The sequence below is a fragment of the Rhamphochromis sp. 'chilingali' genome, assembly GCF_963969265.1.
Source record: "Rhamphochromis sp. 'chilingali' genome assembly, chromosome: 11".
Taxonomy (NCBI): Eukaryota; Metazoa; Chordata; class Actinopteri; order Cichliformes; family Cichlidae; genus Rhamphochromis; species Rhamphochromis sp. 'chilingali'.
Genome location: NC_137938.1, coordinates 16,947,494 through 16,967,538, shown reverse-complemented (window position 1 = coordinate 16,967,538; position 20,045 = coordinate 16,947,494). Strand labels below are relative to the sequence as shown.

Genomic DNA, 20,045 nt, shown 5'->3' with positions numbered 1-20,045 from the left:
AGTAAGGTCAGTACTTCCACGCTTTAAACACTGCACGCTCATACTCTCTCCCGCACTCCATATATTATCCACTGTTGATCTGCACACAGCTGTTGTCACGAACGTCGCACTGGCTTACGTCACTGTCATGAGACATTCTTCTTAACAAAACTCTTATATTTTAATTAATTAAAGCAACTTTAAAGGTCATTTTAATTTCTTAAACACATTTTCAATCAAATAACGTTAGCTAACTCCTACATTTTCCACTTGAATATTAAATGTTTGTTGCTCAAAAATAAAGCTGATAAAGAGGACCAAGCACGAAAAGCTTCGAATATCCACCCAAAAATAAGACCAGTGTTTAGCTGTGTTTCCTCCCTCCTGTTTATCAGCATTTTAGAGATAACGGAAAAGCCTCTGTGCAGGAAATCTATTCACTGGCAGACAGGAGAGGCATACCTTCAGCGAAAGCGTGAGGAACGAGATAACTAGATGTGTGCTCAAAGTGATGGACAGAAAGGCAGAGAAAAGATGACCGCTGTCATTTTAATAGCCTTGATACAGCAGAGCAAGCCAGACACCAAATATTTCCGTTGAGTCTTGTCGATTCATTAACAGTGTCATATCTATGTCTGCACACTTAATGGCAGCACACTGGGGGGAAAGCTGAGAGGTGTCCATTCAATTTTCCTCTTTGGCTTATTATTGACTAAATGCCACTGCATCTGCACCTGGTACATCGTACAGTAGGAACAATCTGCAACCAGTATTGGGAACTTGTAAGTTTTACTTTAAAAATAAGACTGAATGTTTCAAAAAGTTATATAGAAGATTGTTTTGTTAACTTTTGTATTGCTAGTATAATAGTATAAAATGTTTTTGTTTCCATATCTATTATTTTTTTTAATCAACAGAAAACTGAAGTGGACACCAACATCTAGAGTCATGTAAATGCTCAATGGAGTGCCCAAACTGCCTTTCCTTGAATGGTCACATGGTTGATTTATAGAGAATAGTCTGAAAAAGAGAAAATATCCAAAGAACAGCAGTTCTCTGGGAGAAAAAGTCTTAATGCTGCTAGAGGTCACAGCAGAATGATCAGACTTCTTCAAGATGAAAGGAAGACAACAGTAACTCGACTAATCCCTCGTCAATACCAAGGTATGCAGAAGAGCATCTCTGAATGGACACAATGTTGTGCCTTGAAGCAGATGAGCCGCAGCAGCAGAAGACCAAACTGAGTGCCACACCTGTCAGCTAAGAGCATGAAACTGAGGCTGCAGTTTTCACAAATGGACAATGGAAGACTGAAAAATGTTGCCTGGTATGATGAGTCTCAATTTCTGCTGTGGCATTTGAATGGTAGGGTCAGAGTTAGGCATAAAGAACATGAAAGCATGGATCAATCCAGCTTGTATCAAGGGTTTAGACTCCTAGTGGTGGTATAATAATGTGGGGGACATTGTTTTGGCACACTTTAAGCCCCCTAATACCACCTGAGCATCATTTGAAATCAGTGATGTGGACGTGACGGTACACAGATTAGCATCATAGATGAGCTGCCAACAGATCTGCAGCAACTATGTCATGCTTTCAGGTTGTGGACCAAAATCTCAAAGGAATGTTTCCTGCACCTTGCTGAATGTTTGTCAGAAAGCCTTATGGCATTTTGGAAGACAGTACGAGGTCCAGCTTGATACTAACATACTCATGGTGTTTGAGGGATTTCATTTTTTAAGGAATGTGCCACTGACAGGTTAGAAAGAAAAAATGGTAAGGCAAATGCCAACAACAACAAAAAACAATTTAGCGACATTAAATAGTTCCAAACTGTAGAGGTTTTTTGGTATAGACAAGAATCTTCTGGATTTAGACTTTGTCTTTGTTCATGGAGACTCTGGCTTTACTCAGCATCCTTGACATGATGTTTGGAGACATCGTGTAAGTCTGCTTTGAGCAAAAGTAAAATTTTTATTGACATTCCAGCGTGAACCACAAGCGGTGTAGACAAACGTATCTCTGCACCTTCTCTCGATAAAATTATTTATTTATGGACTGCTGTTAATTTTTCCTCATCCCATGAATAAATCAAAACCTGTATTCATCGGTATGAGTAGGTGGGAGAGAAAATGAATGAATAATGATGTAAAAATTGCATTCAAGGGCGTTTTGTCTTTGACAGTCGTGTTACAAGTCCGCTGGCTTTTTTGCTTCCTCTGTCATGCTTTCATCATGCAGCAATGATGACTGCGCACGTCCTCTCAAATAGTAAGGCGGTGCACATGCCCACAGCACACGCACGAACACACAAACATGTAAAGTGTGTGAAGGATAATCCCTACAGGGCTGATGAGTCAGCAGCCTGCGTCATCCTACGCTTTTCATCTCTGTCTGTCAGTCTCTCTCTCTCTGTATTTCCTCCTGTGAGGGTCAGTGCTGCTGTAAGACAGTGATGCAAAATACAAAGCTACTACATCTACTATCTCCATAAAGATTTTGCTTAAATCTACCCTAATCAGCATGTCAGATTCTAGCTGCAGGTTGTGAACATTAAATAAAGAATCTGGTCAGATCTGCTTGTGTGAAACTGTGCAGGATAAAGTCGAAGGAAATATTTCAAAAAGGCATGAGAAGCGAATCCCAATCGTACTGCAGGATAGGAACGTGGGTAGAGTCTCAGTTCAGATTAAGATTCTTAGCAGCAATTCAGCAGGAACTCCTGACTCATTGTCTCCCCTCCTCTTCCCTTTTAATTATTTATACGTGCGAGTATGAGTAGGAACGAGTGACACTGGGGACCCAGCGTAGCTGAGTGCTAGCACGCACAGATATAATCACCCTGACTAACAACTATTTGCATGTTTCGATCCACGTTCCGTGTACTGTGTGCAGAAATATGCAGCAGATGGAATCATAAATATTTTTATGGCATGGCTGCCTGTCTGCACCCTCTCTGCATGGGAAACACCAGCACAGTCCTAGCTTCTAGTCCAGATTCTGGTTCAAATCTTTTGTCATAGTTCACCTGTTGCAACAGTGAAATTTTACTTTTATGTGTAAAAATGAATTCCCAGGTTTGCTGTTAATTATTAGTAGTCAGGTCCACCAAATTCCAAAACTCTCCACATAATCCAGGTTATGTTAAAATCAGTTAGGCTCACGACTCCGTTGATTGAGCTCGGCAGCGTGCTATACACCACTGCATCCGACGCTTTCCATTGTGCTTGGTGATGTAAGGCTTGGATGCAGCTGCTCAGCCATGGAAAATCATTCCATGAAGTTTTCTATGTGCTGTTGTTGAGGTAATCTGAAGACCACATGAAGTTTAGAGGTCTGAAGCGATTGACTCTGGTGAAAGTTGGTGACCTTCAGCATCCATTGACCCTGGTCTGTGATTTCATGTGCCCTACAACTTCGTGGCTGAGCTACTGTCTCTCCTATTCCATTCCAGTTTGTTATAATACTACTAACAGCTGACCGTGAAATATTTAGTAGTGAGGCAATTTAACCACTGGACTTGTTGCACTATCACAGTGCAAATCCTATCACAATATTCACTGTGAGCTCCTGAGAGCGACCCATTCTTTTGAAAATGTTTGAGCAAGCAGTCTGCATGCCTAGGTGCTTGATATACACCTGTGGCCATGGAAGTGAAACACTTGAATTCAATGATTATGGTGGCCGAGTGAATACATTTGGCAATATAGTGTAGCAAACACACATATTTGTGTGGAGGATTCTCGTGTGATGGCCTGCAGTAGCATGGACACACTCAGGCACCTGAAATGCTTAAAGTACAGTTGGGAGGCTTCATTCTGTGGTATTTTGCGAATTACAACCCCAATTTTGGTTTTATTGATTGTTCCTGAAAAATAAATGTAAAACATCCATTATAGCTTAAAAACAGGAGGGTCAGTCTTGTACTGTGGCCACAGTATACCTTATCAGCATACAGCTTGTGTCCTTCATTTAAAGCCTAGGGAACAGTTTAGCCGTTACACAAGGTTATTTGTGACATGAAGATTATAATAGCCTCTACACTATTCCGCACATTTATTATTTTATTTTGTTCGCAAATGTGCATGCGCACACAAACACAGATTTTTCCTGCTCTATTTTACAACCACAGCACCTGAGCCGCCTTTGTGCAATGTACCGAACAAAGACGGGAGATGCATGATCATGTTGTTCCAAAACAGGAGGAGAGAAAACAAGAGATCCGCACCTGTTTGAATAAGAGGAGCTCATTCAAACAGGAGCTCTAAATGACGCGCGTATACATGCAGCAAAAATGATAGCAGACTTCTGTTGCAAAGGTGTTCCCTGAGCAGGTGGTGCTGCTGGATTATATTGACTGGGCTCGATCTTCTCACACTTGGAACTTAACATGTGCTCTGTTGACCTAAATGTTCAGATAACTGTCACAGATGTTCGCAGCATCTGCCACACCCAATAACTCTCAAGTGGCAGGACTCGGATTTCAACTAGCTCTTCCTTTAACGCATCAATAACTGTAAGCGATATCAAAACCACTGCATGTGAGTGCAACTGAAGGCACACCACCAAGCATGAGTGCACCACAAGATGCACACATATATGTGCCATAGCGAGGCCTCCTGCACCAACAACACCCTCGACATTTTTCTGTTCTTTTTCATAGATTATTTTTTACCAATGTGTCGAGAGACACTTGGGACATGCCAAGGTGGTTTCCTAGGCAACAGGCTCTGGTGTTTGCAGTGACATCGAGGATGCGGTGAAATTTCTTTGAAATCATCTTCACAGTAGCAAAATGATAGGGGTTATCTAGCCAAAGCCAGATGCATGTGAGTCATACCAGCCTGAACATGGCTGAGAGCAGAAGCGGCTCTGAATCCACATAAATACTCAGCTTTACCCTTCATATAACCAGTGGTTATTTTATCTTGTCATATCCATATACAGTAGCTCCACATTTGAACAGATGATACATAAACATGAATATTGGTTTATTCAGTAAGCAGTGTGAGTGTGTGCATGTATGTGTGTGTGTACGCGTGTTTGAGTGTGCAGAGCGTGATACAAGCCATGCTGCATGAGTTTACACATGAATGGACCACGAGAGCGCAGTGGTTATTTATAGCTCCTTTCACCCTTCAGCAACATGTAAGGGGAGGGGGGGGGGGGGGTTGTACCCACAATGCACTGCGCTCCATAGTAGCATGGCACCAATGTGGTGTGGCAGCCAAACAAAGAGGAAGCCATTGGGATTCAGACGCTGTGGAGGCTGGAAATGACATCTGAGGAACAAGCAGGCATCCCATATAATGTTGCAGTTACTGCTGGTGGACACAGATAGCAGCGCCGTATGGACGCTTTGGCTTTTGGTGACACTTCACCCCGCTGCTGGTGGAGTTTGTAGATTTGTTTTTTCAGGATCCCACATTCATTTGTTTCTGTATATTAGTGTTTTTTAATAATTGGAAAAACTTATTTTGATCTGGCATTAATGTCCTGATCTTATCTGCTATATCCTGTATAGTGGCTTGTCGCACTTAGCTTGTGTAGAAATATCTACATTTGTGTTGACACTTACCAAAAAAAAAGGCAAAAAAGTCCTGCTATATTCTTATGTTATGATACGATTTGGAATAAAAGAGAAGAAGTTTAAGAAAATGTGATCAAGCACAGTTAGAGTGGGAGACAGGCACTTGGCTTGGTGGCGATTAGTAGGTATTAGCATGGTTAACTAACATGGTGTATTAGTTAGTGATATTACCTTTTTTAGTCTGACTGGCACTCATTAAAGGTGTGCGCTCAGTAAAGGTGGCGGATCAATTTAAATATCGATAGCATCCATACCAAGGATTTTTTTGGGGGGGGGTCACACCTATTATTTTGCCCCAGAAAAGCCGTACCAGATACATGTTTACACAGTACAATATAAATGTGCCCATAGACCTTGAACAGCCTGATTTACTGTGATGATAATATAGTTTGAAATGAACCTTCACTGTTCACTGGACTGGTTCATCGCTCATCATATGACTAATCTTTTCTGTCGGTGAACAGATCTGTTTTTGCCAGCTATATTTACTGATTAGTCTTCCTCTAATTACTCTAATTGTCCTTCCTCTTGCCCACATCCCCTGTATCTGAAAACTGCTGTTGCTATCTGAGATTTAAATTAAACAACAAAAGAAAAACTTACTTATATTAAATCAGTTCTGCCTTCTGTCTTGCTGTGGGCCTTTGCTACACTAGTCAGTGTATTAGCTGTTTATTTCCCCTAAGTATGAGGGTCTTCCCTGTGTAAACAGAAAATTGTCTAGCTTGTGGATTTCTCTTGGGTGCAGCAAGTTGTGCTCTGAGGAAGGTTCAGCAGACAAAGACAAACATCTGTGTGCTGAACCATGTGCTGCAGCCAAGACATTTTTTGTTGTTGACTTTTTTAGGGGGTTGTTGCACTTGTTTTTCTGACAAAGAAACATTTATCTGTGTGTTTGTTACAGAACGTGTGCCCAGAGGTGAGGAAGCACAGAAGAAACATGGTACACCACACATAAGTGTGCACATAGCACCTGGTGATGTTATTTACTCTCTGAGGTCTAATTCAACATAGATGGCACCCTTTAGCAGATCATTACATGAACTAGAGCAGGGCGATATGGCCAAAAATATTTATCACGATATATATTTGAAAATTTGCGATAACGATATAACCGACGATATAATTGATGCGAGACAAAATACAACTCCACAACATTACTAGCGCAAAAAGACAACCTTCCATTTATTTTCACTTAAACAAGAAGCTGGTTTTTATGTACATTAAAGCTTTATAAAAATGTAACAGTGCAAATGCAAATTCCTTGCTGAAAGTTTAACCAAAAGGCATTTCCAGTAGAAATGGGCTGACATATCCTGAGCATAACCATGTATAATATCCACTGACGTTAAAAAGAGGTGCTTTGCAACATTAAACTGCAGTGTGCAGTACGTATTTTTCAGACCACATAAGGTGCACGGGATTATAAGGCACATTAAGCGAAACAAAGCAGTCAGATAAATCAAACTTTATTAAACTCATTCTTCTTGCTTCCTCCACTTCTGTACCATTGATTCATTAATGCTGTATTCTATCACAGCTGCTCTATTCCCATGTTGTTGCAGTATATTAATGACTAACCTCGTATTATGGATGGATTATCTCAGTTGTTCTCCTGACTGAAGTTTGGTCCGTTTACAGCATCCTGCCATGCGATTGCATTTGTCTCTAACCATGAAGAACCTTCACGTTAACTTTTATAAGTGGAAAAGTGTTAGTGTTCGTCCTCCAGCTTCACTGTTTATGTTATGCTAACATAGCTGTGTCGCTAGCGATCACGTAGCACATAATTACATACCAGCTAGCCCAACTTCAGTAACCCTACAAACGTCACTGCTGTTTAGTTTTCTGTCTTCATTTATGTTGGAAGTGATAGCAGAGCTGTACGTTTGATTTTTTTCAGAAATCTCTCAGTCAGAACATGCTATATCATGCTTAGGTAACTAGCGAAACTAGCGAGCTAACTTCTGCTAGCTTCCTGCTAACTTCTTAAATGTAATAACTTTTGTTTTCATGGATGCCTGGAAGTTAAACTTTATAGTTACACCTGGTAAAGCAGCAACGCTGATCGTTTTATTAAAGATGAAAGAATTTAGACAGTTTTTAACTCTCAGTGATGCTGCAGTGTTGTTTGACCTGAAGCATACGGAGTTTAGGACCCAGATTACTCCCAGATTTAAGAGCATCTTAGTCCGACAAATACGACAATAACAACGCCCGCTTGCATGTTCTGCAAAGAAATGTGCTTTGTTGTGTATCTGACGGACAAACACCAAACCAGTTCCGCATCACTGAAGTTGCTCCATTTTTACAAACCAATTCTGGTTCATCTGTTTCACTCAACAATCGGCCATGTGCGCATGAAAACAAAGGCACTGCGCATGCGCGTTTTACTCCCATTCTATCGCGATATTTCATTTTCCTATCGTTGCTTAACATTATACCGGTATTACCGTGAACGGTATAATATGGCCCAGCCCTAACATGAACTACTACATACTTTTAAATACAAGCGCGTTCATGCTCACAGGTGTGCACACGGGTGCTCACACACACACAAACTACACCCTTTTTGGCTCCTACCTCAAAGCACACTGTGCGCTGTCGATCTTACGTGCTGCACAATAATGTTTAATATTTAGTATTTACTGTTATATTCCCATAGATCATCGTGATGTTGTTTATTCTATTGCTCTCGTTTTCTTCTGCTTGTTTTCCATTTTTTTTTCGTTCTCAACAGGTGATCCAGGTGATTGATACATGTATTTTTTGTCTGCTTATTTTGTTGGTTTTTGTTTTTTGCCCTCTTCTCCGCTGTTTTTCTTTCCCTCTTTCTTTCTCCCCAGTCAAGTCTGTCCCGTATTTAGCAAGTGAAAATAAAATAAAATAAACAATAAAAGGTGAATCAAATAGACCATTACGGCAAGGCTGGGATGGTCCATTTGGTAAAGTAAATCCGTTGGGCATCTTTCTTCGCCTACGCCTAAGTCTGTGGCGCTTCATTAAGGTATTAAGGCAGACATGTATGTTAACTAATCATGTTATTCTTTTTATCCTCATTATATCACTATATGTGTTTTTTCTTCTTTTTCTTTGCAAGCTAGATATTCCTTCTGCAGAACAAAGTAATCAGTTACTATTAGCATCACTGTCTGATAAACACTTATTTACAGACTTGCAAGGCAAAACATTTCAGTGACCTCAAACTGCATCTGTGCTACAATTTGTTTAGGAACATTTAGTTATAAACCACAATGTACACATAATATACATGTGATGTAACGTACACGTAAGGTGACAGGTTGTTAGCGGAGATCAGCTAGTAGTGCTTGTAGTATACAATATTTGTAAGGATTTGAATGTTAATAAAATAATTCCCAAAAGCTATATAGATACTGATACCCTAAGCAATTCATATATTAAGTTTAATCAAGATTCACTAACAAGGACTTAAGGAACGGACTACATACGTACATATGATAATTATAGTAAGATTATTATTATCATTATTATTATTATGCAACTTCATTGTCAAGATTTAGGAGAACAGTTTAATAATAACTAACATGATTACCAAAGGTTAGAGTTTTGGTCAGGGTTAGGGCCATTATCAATGATAACATTGAACTTAGTGGGTTCAACTAAACTCTTAAGAATCAACAGAAGCAGTAACAAACTACTGAAAACAATCTAGCCTTGAAGTAGTTTTGAAGTAGAGTCACATTTTCTTGTGACACTTTGCTTTTTATTGCAAATGTCAGATCCTGAAGCAGATAGAAGGAGCAGCCTAATAAAACAGCAGGAAACCCTAGCCTCCCTGCATTATTGATATGCAGCCCTGGGTACAGACATGCCCCTTTACTGTGGGAGATTCTGCTGTTGTTTACCTGCATACCAGAACAAAGGAGTGTACGCTTGCATCCAGTCCTGCCCATTTAAGCACAATAACCCCCTCTGCCCCAAAAGATTCATCTTCACTGTAATTGGCATGTTTTCATTCTCAGGCTAGCAAACTCAAGGGCACTGCGACCTCTAAAGAATATGAGTAATAGGCCTGAGAGGGAGGGTAAGAGGTGGGAGGAATTAAGAGAAAAGGAGCAAATACTTTCAATCTGGTGCTCACATTTAGAGTAGATGGTCAGATAACAGCGGCATGGGGGATCCATAACCCGGCTCATTAATCTGGACACACACTGTTGGTAGAAGAGTGCACCTCCCACACATTGCTTGACATTAGAAAGACTTTCGGAGGCTTTTGCAGAGCCCCGCTGTGCGATCAGCGCAGCAGTACATGGCCAGCCTTCTCAACAACCTCCTTTTACTCTTGCACTTGTTCTCTGAAGCTCATCATTAGGCAAACACTGCACTCGAACAGTATACAGAAGAGAAGAAGAACGAGTGGGAGTAGAGATGATGCAGGAGAGTCTGAATAAATAAAATGAATATCACAGTCCATAACTATATGGACATTGCGTCAGTATAAGAAAAGGAAGAATTCTTCCCCAGCTGCACCATTTTAAGCAAAAATCTTTAAGAGTTATAAAGGGAACTGGTCCATCACAATTTCCAAGCACAAGAATACAGAATGGCAAGCTTGCAGGTAGAAATCAGAAAGCTTTTGTTGTTTTTTAGCTTTGAAATACAGTGAAATTAGGAGTGAAGTTGATAATGAAACCATGGAGAGTGAGTATTGCTGAGTAAAAAAGCAAAAACGAAGCAGGTAAACAAAATGTAAACACTGTTAAACTTGATAGAAAGAAGAAAGTGTGGTTAAAAAGAAGGAACAATTCTTGAGATGAAGCAGGCTCAAGGCTTGGGTACGTCTGGCTGCCAATGGAACTGCCAGCATGTTGGCACTTTTGGGTGATTGCACTGCGGACGAAAGCCACGGGACGGATGTAGAGGTATACGGGAACATGCTGACATGCTGTGTTCAGCCAAATGTGGCAAATGCTTTGGACAAAATTTCATAATTAAAAAATTCTAAATTGCTAAACAGGCAACTTTTAGCCCTTTTACATTAGTTTGTACTCCGGTTGGTTCTGCACAGCTTGAAACGTATTTGGGGTTTTCCATTAGGCAGTAATACCTGGTAATAACCAGAACCCTAAAACCACATTTTGAGTCTCAAAAATGCCTTCAAATTTTTCAGGACCGGCATTTTGTCCCCAAATTGGTGACGGTTCGTCCCAACAGGTATAGTGGCATGCCAATTTTTGGTCACCACAAAGTTTTTTCAACAAACGTGCACACACACACTCACACACTGTGACAACAGCAAGCTGTCGCAGGTGTCAAAAACAGTAAGATTACAGCACTAGATTGTACTCGTAGCTCACAGGATCTAACCGAAGCAGCATGAAAATGTACACTGCAGAAGCAGCCAGCACTTTCTGTGACGATATCCACACTGACAGCACAGGGTCAACAAGTGGAGGTGCTTAAAAAGATGTCACTTTGTGTCAACTTTACTGACATATTTCAGGCATGCCAAGCCTCTGCTGTTACAGAGAAAACTGGGCATGTCTTCAGCATTTCCACCATGCTTGGAATGAAGGCCAAGTCTCTGAATCCCACTGAAGATAAGCTAAGCCATGCTAACCTGCCTGTGGCTTCATATTTGCTACAGATACAGAAGTAATATCACTCTTTGCATCTAATGCTATGCGGGAAAGTGTGCTTCCCAGAATGCTCACTCTGGATTAATCCCTCAGTGCAGAGACATGAATCTAAATTGTAGGTGTGAAGGATCGCCTGTCTCTCCATGTTTGCCCTGTGAAAGGCTAGTGACTTGTTCAGGGTTGCCATTCTATCACATTTGCACATGGAAAATCATAAAAACAAATATCCATAAGATGGATATTTTACAGAGATATTGTCTGCACTAGACCGCCTTTATTTAGGGCAAATAAAGTTGAACATTGACCATGTAAACGAATACAGACACGCTTCAAGCCCCTTCCCCCATCCTCCATCCTATGAGGAGGCAGGAGGCCTCTCAAACATGGTAACACATTGATGGTGACTCATGTTGTGGTAACAGCACCATAGCAGCCAAAGGGGACTCAGCACGCTGTTTACGTTTCTCCCCGCCTCCAACACACACACACACACACACACAGAAGGTATTGTATCCTGTGTTTGCTCTAAGCAGAGTATAATCGTGTCTCTGGGTAAAAAAATGAAAAACCCCCTGTTCATCAGAGTGACTGGATTTAGAGCGGTGGGAGAGCTGGTGATAATGATTGCAGAAAAAAATGGACAGAATGTCAGCTGTGACGCTTAATCAGGTCATTATAATCAACATTGCAAAGGTTTAAATATTGTGTAGATATAGAGAAGCAAAGAGAAGAGCAGGTGGAACATGATGCCATACATTTCTGAAAATATAACCTTCAAACTGTAAACCTGTTATAGCTCCCTAAACAGCATGAGGATTAAGAGGTGAGGGGCAACATAAGCAGTGGCAGCTAGAGATGGAGGCTATTAGGAACAGCAGCAGGAGTTGTGGTGCCCGTCCCTGAAAACAAAGAAATCTTCATTTAGCAGATGTTAAAATCCTGTTACACTAGTTATCTAGTTGCTTCCCTTCAGGCTGCAGAAACCCTGTGTGTCCTCTGATCCACACGCTAGGCCTGTATCTAGTTGAAATTGTTGACCAACTGCGCAAAGAGATGCATTGAAGCACTGCTCATAAACTCCTAATTTCTAAGGCAGTGAAAAAGAAAACTGTCTTTGCAGGTAATAACAAAACGGACCTGATGGTTGAAGTAGTTTTGTCGCAGTTGCTGTTTCAATGTGCTACGGTGGCAGATGTTGAGTAATCCACCGACTCCAATCAATCTAGGCAGAAAGAACCAAAGCGGCATCTCGAACACGCCCACAATGGAGGAGCAGCATCAGATGCGGTGGCATTTCTCTACTCAGCCGCCGCCTCTTTAAAATTCTAATATTTCAAAACAGCAGCATCTCACCGTCATCCCACACATCTCTGTTTCATACATTGATAAGTGTGGTGAACATGGCTTGCTTGTGTCATTTCTCACTCCACTGTGAACCTCTGAGCGTACGTGCGTGCCAGCATGGCAGATGGCCACACTAATAACATTTCTACTGATTCATTTAAACTTAAAGTTAGCCTATGTAATTTACTGAAACATTAACACATTTGTGAAAAAAAATACATTTAACCCCTAATTGTGCACATATAGTTCAGGAATTGTGCTTTCACACAGATGTCCTCATCTTCACACCAAAACAATGAGAACACCTGATATTAATTCATTTTTATTAAGTTTATTTATATAGCACCGAATCACAACAACCGTCGTCTCAAGGTGCTTTATACTGTAAGGAACAGACTCTACGATAATACAGAGAAAACCCCAACAGTCAGACAACCCCCTATGAGCAAGCACATGTCGATGGTGGGAAGGAAAAACTCCCACTTAACAGGAAGAAACTTCCAAGAGAACCAAGCTCAGGGAGGGGCAGCCATCTGCCATGACTGGTTGGGGGTGAGGGGAACATTAAATGTGCCTGCTTGACTTTTCTGCTGTTTATAAAAAAATGCCAGAAATTCTGGTGAGCATATTTCCTTCCTCATAAAAGCTGGATTTTAAATTAGCTTGAAATCTCTTAAGTGACTCTTTGTTTATGGCACACGTTCAGTGCATATTTAAGATTTTGTGCGACTGACACAAACTACCAGACTTTTTAGAAGTGATCTTTGTACACTGCTATAATCCTCATCCCCTTTAAAACTTTGGCCCATTAAAGCACTTGACTCCCAGCTGCACCTCCTCACTTGGATCCACATGCAAGTCTATTCATGCTGGGATGCTGCCAAAGGTTTGTGAATGCACACATGCAGACACGTGCTTGTGTGTTTGTGTGGAGGATATCAAGATCCATCTGTAAGACACACTCATAGCATGTGGGGTGTCGGGCAATCTGTGCTGCTGCCTGAGCACTAATCTTTTAAGAGTTTAAAAGACTTCCGATCTGCATCTCAGTCATCTGTCAGGCTCTTAAAATTTTTTTTTTTTTTTAAAGTGATATCAAATAGTTGCTAAGCCTCCACAGACACACTTTACTGAACTATTCATCATTGTGTTTTGTTTTCTCCAGCCTTTTAAAAACCCAAGGTAAAGAGGCATGAACCTGGAGACATGTCTGCTTATATTCTCATCCCACTCTTTTCTAATACCATCTATTTATTGTGCTTTTCATCCTCAGAAACACTACAGCACCTGATTCAGTCTGAATACAGTAACTTCTAATTTTCTCCTGTCTCTCTATCTCACTGCACGGTTTGGGGATCACAGCTTGTGGAGCTTACTCCCCTGGATGTCACTTGAACCAAACGAACACACATTTGGCTGTCAGTGGAACAATCCATGAGAGATATTTTTAGACCTTGAGCACACAGCTCCTAACACAAAGTGCCCTTTTACAATTCAGCATGTTTTCTCCCCTCCCTTTTTAAATGACTTGCAGAGTGAAGTTAGTACATGTTTAGTGTATCATTTTGCACTGACAACAGACTGACCAACTACAAACATTATCTATTCACTTGGAGAGGGACAAAAAATGTGCTGCTGTCAGGTTTCAGGCAGAGTGAGAAGCAGCGCGTCACATTACAAGCCAAAAAGCTCCCAAAATGAAATACAACAAGGATTTGATATGCAAGAAGGCAATCAGTTATATCATTGCAGCATCTTTATGTTATTAAAATATGTAAATTGCTTCAGTAATAGAGTATCCTAGAGCCAAATACACATACATAAATCCATGTGATTGTGTGGATGACAGAGTGTATTTCCAGGGGTATTAATGGATGCCAAGCATGTCGATATAAAACAGGACTACAGCGGTGTTGGAGGATCTTGGCAACAAGTTTCACTGATGATTATGATGCATCTTTCTGCTAGCGGTAAAAGTAGACATTTTTTCTCCAAGCAGCACACTGGGTAAATGTCAGCTATGGGTAAAACAGGATGTAATGTCAAACAATTTAACCTAAGGCTGCTTCTCCTGCAGAACAAATTACCTTTGTCACATACAATGAAGCAGTTTGATTGAAAAAAACAGTATGAACTCAAGAGCTCCATGAATTTAAAATGTTAAATTAAAATAAGTTCAGCTAAAAGATTTTCAGGTCTTCTTTTTTTTTTTTTTTTCTTTAGCATGTTGGCACTTGTAGCAGAGATTTTAAAAGCTAAATGGTACTAGCTTAAAGTTACAGTAAGCTATGCTAATGCAACTTATTTGTAAGAGTTGAAACAAGGAGTTTTACCTCCATGCATGTTCTGCCTGTCACTGCCAAATTCCTTTTAATATATAGTTTTTATTTATTTTTAATATCGTGGGGGAAGCATGTTTAAAATGAAATGTTTAACTTTAACATAAGATAAAATAACCTAACAAGGCTGTTAGCTTAGTGTAGGAGCAAGCTAGGTGTTTTACTTCTGTGAATGGCTACAGACAGGTTTTTATGTGTGCAGTTAGGTCCACAAGCTGTTGGAAAAAGACACATTTTTGTATTTTTTTTGCCTATACACCAACATGGTAGATTCAAACAATCAATATGTGACTGAAGTGTAGGCTTTGCAGACTTTTAATAAAGACTGAAAATTAATTGGACAATTGAGTGACGATTAGTTGAGGTGAGGCCTGTTCCCAGTGAAGCAGACGTCTGAAGTTGGTTTAAAGTGTTGAATTTGTATTTGATAGCTTATCACTGTATTTCAATATGATGCCAAAAGCACAAGACATAATAAGGCTGAAAAATCAAAATAAACCTATTAGAAAGAGAAACTAGGAAAAACTTTATGGACGCAGCCAAATCAACAATCTGAATTATTCTTAAAAACAAGGACCTGGCAGCTCAGCAACACCAAAAGACCTGAAAGACCACAGAAGACAACTGAAGTGGCAAATTATTTCCATTATTAAAAAAAAAAACATTTTCACAACATCTAACCCAGTCAAGAACATCCTCACACAGGAAGAGGTATCACTGTCACATAGTCTATAATAAAGAGACACCTTCATAAACAGATATATGCAGAGATTACAACAAGGTGCAAACCTCTGGTTACACTCAAGAACAGGAAGAGCAGATTAGACTTTGCCAGAAAACATCTAAAGGAAAATCTGCAACAAAAAAAATGAAGAAGAAGAAGAAGACAAAAAAAGTGGATGGTGAAACCAAGATGAACTTGCAGCTGAATGATGGGAGAAGTATTGCGAAAGAGAGAAACACCTCATGATCCAAAGCAACACTATCTGTCAAACACGGCGGAGGAAGCATCATGGCATGGGCATGTATGCCTGGACACTGATAGACAATGATTTCACCGTTATATTTCCAACCCCGGTGATTCTGCCTGTTTAAAATTACACAAACAATAATTTCCCTGTCAGGGGGCGGGGTCTGTGACAGAGTATTTTGGGTTATTTTGTATTAGTTCATCGTAGTTGAAGTTTAGTGTAGTTTATGTTATCGTCCATGTCTCCTTATTTATGAGTCTTTTTCTGTTTGTCGTATGTTATCTCCTTGTCTAGGTAGGTTCCCCTTGCGTCTCTCTCCTCTTTGTCCCTCTCTCACTCCGACTCTCTGTCTCTTGTATCAGTGTGTCCCAGTTCACATCTCTCCATGTTTCCTGTTTTACTTTGAAAGTCTGTGTTTCCATGTTCAGTGTGTTTAGTTTTGCTTCCCCTGTGGCGTCAGGTTCATTGTGTCAGCTGTGTTTCCCCAGGTGTTTCCACTTCCCTCATTACCCTTCTGTGTCCTCTATCTCCCTCTGTTCCCCCTCTGTTGGGTCGTCTCTTTGTCTCGCGTCATGTACTTCCGGTCTCAGGATTATTTTCATGCTTCGGTTCAGGTTCATGTTTCTTGTCACAGTTTTCAGATGTACCTGTTCTGATTCATGTTCAGGTACCATGGCATAGTTTTCATGTTAGTTTTAGTTCATCCCAGTTTAGGTTTTAGTTTAGTTTTTCCCCAGCTCACCTTGCCTTGTTTTCTGTTTGATATCACCCTTAATAAACGGCTTGCTTTTTGTTATACTTCGTTTTTCTCTCACATGTCTGTTTTTGGGTCCACACCTCAAACACATCGGCCATCCCGGCCGTAACTCTTCCTCCATTAGTTTCTGTCTATATAGATGCCTATAACCTCAACAATTCAGTGACTTGCACTCACTGACCTCTCACCAGCTTGTTTCAATAACTTCCTAATGTTTCCAATTATTCCAAAACCAAATAAATGCACTAAATCGTTCATTTTGGGGGCAAAAGGTTCCTTGGATAAAAATCCAGTCAGGGATCACGGATTTCATTGGTGTAGGAAGAGGACTGAGGACATTCCATGTATTTCTATTTATGCCAAGTCTTTATGTTTCCCAGATGTGATGCATGGATGGTGTTTATATTATAGACAAATTGATTTTGTGTGTTGAATATCTTAATACAAGCTGTATTATATCATTGTGCAGAAAAAGCAAAAGGCTGTGTTATTCACATGTATGTGTTCAGATCAAATGCACAAGCTTGGTCTGTTTTTTGCATATTTATTGGCAAAAATACTTAAAGGCCTTGTGTCATTCATTTGCATCCTGAAAAAAACCCACTCTAACTGAAACCTCCACCTTTGCTGTGTTCACTATTATCTATTCTGCACATGAGTCATTGGAGAGTTCAATCTACTTTATGTATGGATGACCACTGGGGATATTGACTGTCCCTGAAATTGTGTGTTATCAGTAAATACAGCCCCATTCCATCCTTTCCAAAAAGCTAATAGCCTTTTTTTTTTTATTGAATTGGCACCGCCTGCTCCTTCATTTGACAACCCTGTTCGTGCAATGAAAGACATCTAGAAACTGCACCAAGAAACGAAAAAAGAAATCTGTGATAAATATGTTGGCAGTTTTTTCAGTGCTACCATAGAGGACAAGGTCTCAGGCAACAACCCCACCTGTGTGCTTAGTAGTACTGAAACTACTTTTAGCCTTTTAATTATGCAGTAACTAGCATAAGAGCAGCATTGGAGGGAGAGATAGCATGCAATCAGAGGGACTTTTATCTGTAAGTATCTGGTTGGAGACTTTGTGGTTTCCCTATTCTGGCTCTACACTAATGCACAGTCAGCGGGTGAGAGGCCATGTAATTATATATTAACTTTGGCTTGGTCAGTTAAGACTGAAAGCAGTTCCTGTTGGTGGTCTTTCGGTAGTACGTGTGTGTATGTGTGTGTGTGTGTGTGTGTGTTCATACACGTGAGTATATACTATGACTTGAAACCCATCCAAGCATATTAAGACACGCTGGAGTAACGGATGTGGGGGTGGGGGGCAACCATCATGTATTTGGTGCAAGGCCTAGTTGTGCATGACAAGGATAGATGGAGGGGTTACTTAGACGTAGATGTACTCACACTCCAAGTGTTTCTTCTTCGGGGCTGTCTGTTCGTGCGTGGTGGCTTTGCACACCGCTCGGCACACCTCGGATCCCGTCAGGCTGTACTGAGCCGCGGCGATGCGGTCCGTCAGCGTCTGCCCCGACATCTTCTCTCCGCGGAGTACAACCAGCAAGCCTCCAATATGGTCCTACCCCCCCCTACTCACACACACACACACACACGCACGCCGGAATGAGCGAGCAGCCTCAGTAATCCCAGCCGCCCTCGAGAACACCACACAGACACAGGCTCCAGGAAAAGAAATATTAGGGCACTTTCTAAAGAGCCGCAATTGATTTGAGTTGCATAACAAGCGGAGAGCTGGTATTCCCACTCAGATCTGCTGGATCTGCATGCGTTTCTGGAACAATCATGAACTGACTTTCTTCCCTGAATTCCAGTATCCGGTGATAACTACAGTCTATATGCAAAAAAAGGGGGGAAGGGGGAAAAAGGAGAGGGCAAAAAAGTAAAACGCTAATCCAGGTTTTAATTCAGTGTTTTCCCCTCCGTTTTTTAATGAATTTCTTACTGTTCCGCGTTATGGTCGGACAGCCTCCCTCACAATGCCGTCCTCCCTGGATGATGCTTCTCTCTTGCCTCCCCTCCTCCCTGTCTTCCTTCCGCTTGTCTCCTGGATAATCCTTACCACCACCACCAGTCTGACAGTCCCTGAGTATCAGCGGGGCGTGCAGGGGAACATCATCATCTTCATCCCACACCATCCAGTGCAGCGTTTTTTTTCTCTGTTTGTTTGTTTTTCTCACTCTCTCCTTCTCCTTCTGCAGCCCTACGCTTCCTCTGCGCCTTCCTCACCGTCAGCTCCGGGGATGCGCGCTTCAAACCGGGTCGTTGGATGGCGGTGCTTTCGGTGGACTTACATCCTTCCGTTTATTTAATTATTATTTTATTTATATTTCTCAACACGCCCTGCCCCCTCCTTTGAGTCAGGTGACGCAGTGTTACCAACCCCACTGCAGCCTCTTTTATCGCGAGAGCTCAAGGGAGAAGCGAGCGAGGTGGGGAGGTGGGCGAATGGGGTTGCTGCGTGAGGATGTGAAGGGTTAATACAGCTACTCTACAGGGTTTTGGTGCCTGTCATGCTGCTTCCGTACTACGAAGGTCATAAGAAGCGTGCAGCTTCAGGGAGCACGATTTTATATAACCACGCGCAGCCAATCAGCGGATTCGGCCCTGTCCGTGGTGCTGAAGTCTTCTGGCGTCGTGCTCTCAATCACATTTTCTGATCAGCATTATGCAGTTCTATCAGTCGTTTTTCATAAAAATGTACATTAAAATGTGTTAATGTACATTGGAAAGACCTACATATAAAATACAATACTTGTTCATGGCACTTAGAAATGTATTTTAAATATATTTATTTTTAATAGGGTATAATAACAGCTGTGACCTCTCTCCCATCTGACAGCGCTCATCTCTCAGTTATCAAATCAGACTACTCTGGAGAAAAAATGGGCAAGGATTTCAGTCTGTAGATGTGCAAAGCTGGTAGAGACATACCCTAAAAGACTGGCAGCTGTAATTGGTGGTTCTACAAAGTATTGACTCAGGGGGCTGAATAATTACCCACACCCCACTTTTCAGTTATTTATTTGTAAAAAATGTTTGGAATCATGTATGATTTTCGTTCCACTTCTCACGTGTACACCACTTTGTATTGGTCTTTCACGTGGAATTCCAATAAAATTGATTCATGTTTGTGGCTGTAATGTGACAAAATGTGGAAAAGTTCAAGGGGGCCGAATACTTTTGCAAGCCACTGTACGTAGCTGCTCAGGCTACTGTTGTTAGGACTCCCTTGCAGACAATGTTTGTTTTGCTCCTCTCCTGCTGAGTGTCTACTCAATGTAGGTGGAGTTGACCAACAGGAACTTAAAAGGGTACCATCTAAAGTCCATACTGATATGGTCATCTCAGAGACAAACTGACCTCTTGACTGCCTTTGTGGTGTCGCTGCTTTGCATCTTAAATGGAATTATCTGACAAGAA

At 41.1% G+C, this 20,045-nt stretch overlaps 1 protein-coding gene across 1 annotated transcript in view; it reads right to left on the bottom strand.

Moving 5' to 3' along the window:
* Positions 1-18,980, bottom strand: part of snap91a (synaptosome associated protein 91a) — a gene marked incomplete at its 3' end in the record, with an annotated part of 43,594 nt that extends 24,614 nt beyond the window's left edge. Inside the window, exon 1 of the mRNA XM_080896414.1 lies at positions 18,012-18,980. Within this exon, the coding sequence (XP_080752540.1) occupies positions 18,012-18,141 (130 nt within the window). The 5' untranslated portion in view covers positions 18,142-18,980. The remainder of the gene's footprint in view (positions 1-18,011) is intronic.
* Positions 18,981-20,045: the final 1,065 nt, after the last annotated feature.